The 1,409-nt window shown below is 56.4% G+C and overlaps 1 protein-coding gene across 1 annotated transcript; it reads left to right on the top strand.

The window, feature by feature from the left end:
* Window positions 1-3: 3 nt before the first annotated feature.
* On the top strand, window positions 4-1,268 carry LOC104160920 (syntaxin-1B; the record flags this gene model as incomplete). The annotated part of the gene is made up of 3 exons (XM_009699177.1): window positions 4-54; window positions 408-545; window positions 1,158-1,268. Coding segments are annotated over 3 exons (300 nt in total), but the record flags the coding sequence as incomplete, so codon positions are not given.
* Between the last annotated feature and the right edge of the window lie 141 nt (window positions 1,269-1,409).

Below are 1,409 nucleotides of genomic sequence, written 5' to 3'. Positions count from 1 at the left end.
GAGGAGCTGGAGGACATGCTGGAGAGCGGGAAGTTGGCCATCTTCACGGATGACGTACGTCAGGCCTCTCTGTCCCACAGTTGGGAGGTCCCCAGCAGCCAATGAGATACCTAGAACCCAACGAACCCCATGCGGGAGCCAATGAGATGTCCCAAACAGTTGCATGATGTCAAAACCCAGCGGGTCCTCTAGAACCTTTGGGGCTTTTGGAGGTACTTGGTGTCCGTTGGGTCACCTGGAACCCATCAGGTCACCCAACAAGATGCCCCAGATCATTGCGTGACCTAGAAACTGTGAGGTTGGCCATGACCTAGTGGAGTACCTGGAGCCTCATTGGCTCATCCCAAGCTCCCGGACCCCCCCTCTGCGTTCCCACCTGTCTCCTCTCTCTCTCTCTCCCCTACCAGATCAAAATGGACTCGCAGATGACCAAACAGGCCCTGAATGAGATTGAGACGCGACACAATGAGATCATCAAGCTGGAAACGAGCATCCGGGAGCTGCACGACATGTTTGTGGACATGGCGATGCTGGTGGAGAGCCAGGTACGGAGGGGGTGGGACAGAGGGAGGGCTTAGACCCCGCCCACGTTGGGCTTGAGGACCTGCCGGAGTGAAGGTACCGACCCTGTAGATCCCACCCTCCCGCTGAGAAAGAAAACGTGAGGGATCGTTGGATCATCTAGAGCCCATAGTAACTTCTAGAGTCCACAAGGTCATCTAGAATCCATGATCAAAAGCTCTCAAGCCCGCCAAGAGACCGTTGGGTCACCTAGAACCCACCGAACCCCATGTGTAGTGTTCATTGGCTCACTTAGAGGCCATTGAAAGTTCATGAGGCCACCAAGGGCCGTCTAGAACCCACCAAAAGCCATCACTAGGGCTTGTTGGCTCACCTAGATGCCATCGAAAGCTCTTGAGCCCAGCAAGGGTCTCCTAGAACCCACCAAAAGCCATCATTACGGCTCCTTGGTTCACCTAGATGCCATCAAAAACTCGTGAGCCCACCAAGGGCCATCTAGAACCCACCAAGCGCCATCACTAGGGTTTGTTGGCTCACCTGGATGCCATCGAAAGCTCTTGAGGCCGCCAAGGGTCACCTAGACCCCGGGAGAAGCTGGGCGAGCCGGCGGCTGAGGGCCCGGTTCTGGTTCTTAGGGCGAGATGATCGATCGCATCGAGTACAACGTGGAACACTCGGTCGACTACGTGGAACGGGCCGTGTCGGACACCAAAAAAGCCGTAAAGTACCAGAGCAAAGCCCGGAGGGTGAGTGATGGGGGGGGTGGGGAACCCGGACGCCTGGGTCCTTTATGTGGAGGGGGAGGGGCTTCTCCGTAACGTTCTTCTCTTCTCTCCTTTCTCCTCTCCGCGCTGCCCGGACGTCCATTTGTTGGGGTTTTTTTTGGG

This window comes from Cariama cristata, unplaced genomic scaffold (assembly GCF_000690535.1).
Source record: "Cariama cristata isolate BGI_N322 unplaced genomic scaffold, ASM69053v1 scaffold24174, whole genome shotgun sequence".
Lineage (NCBI taxonomy): Eukaryota > Metazoa > Chordata > Aves > Cariamiformes > Cariamidae > Cariama > Cariama cristata.
The sequence above is the reverse complement of the archived record's forward strand: the minus strand, read 5'-3'. Positions and strand labels throughout refer to the sequence as shown.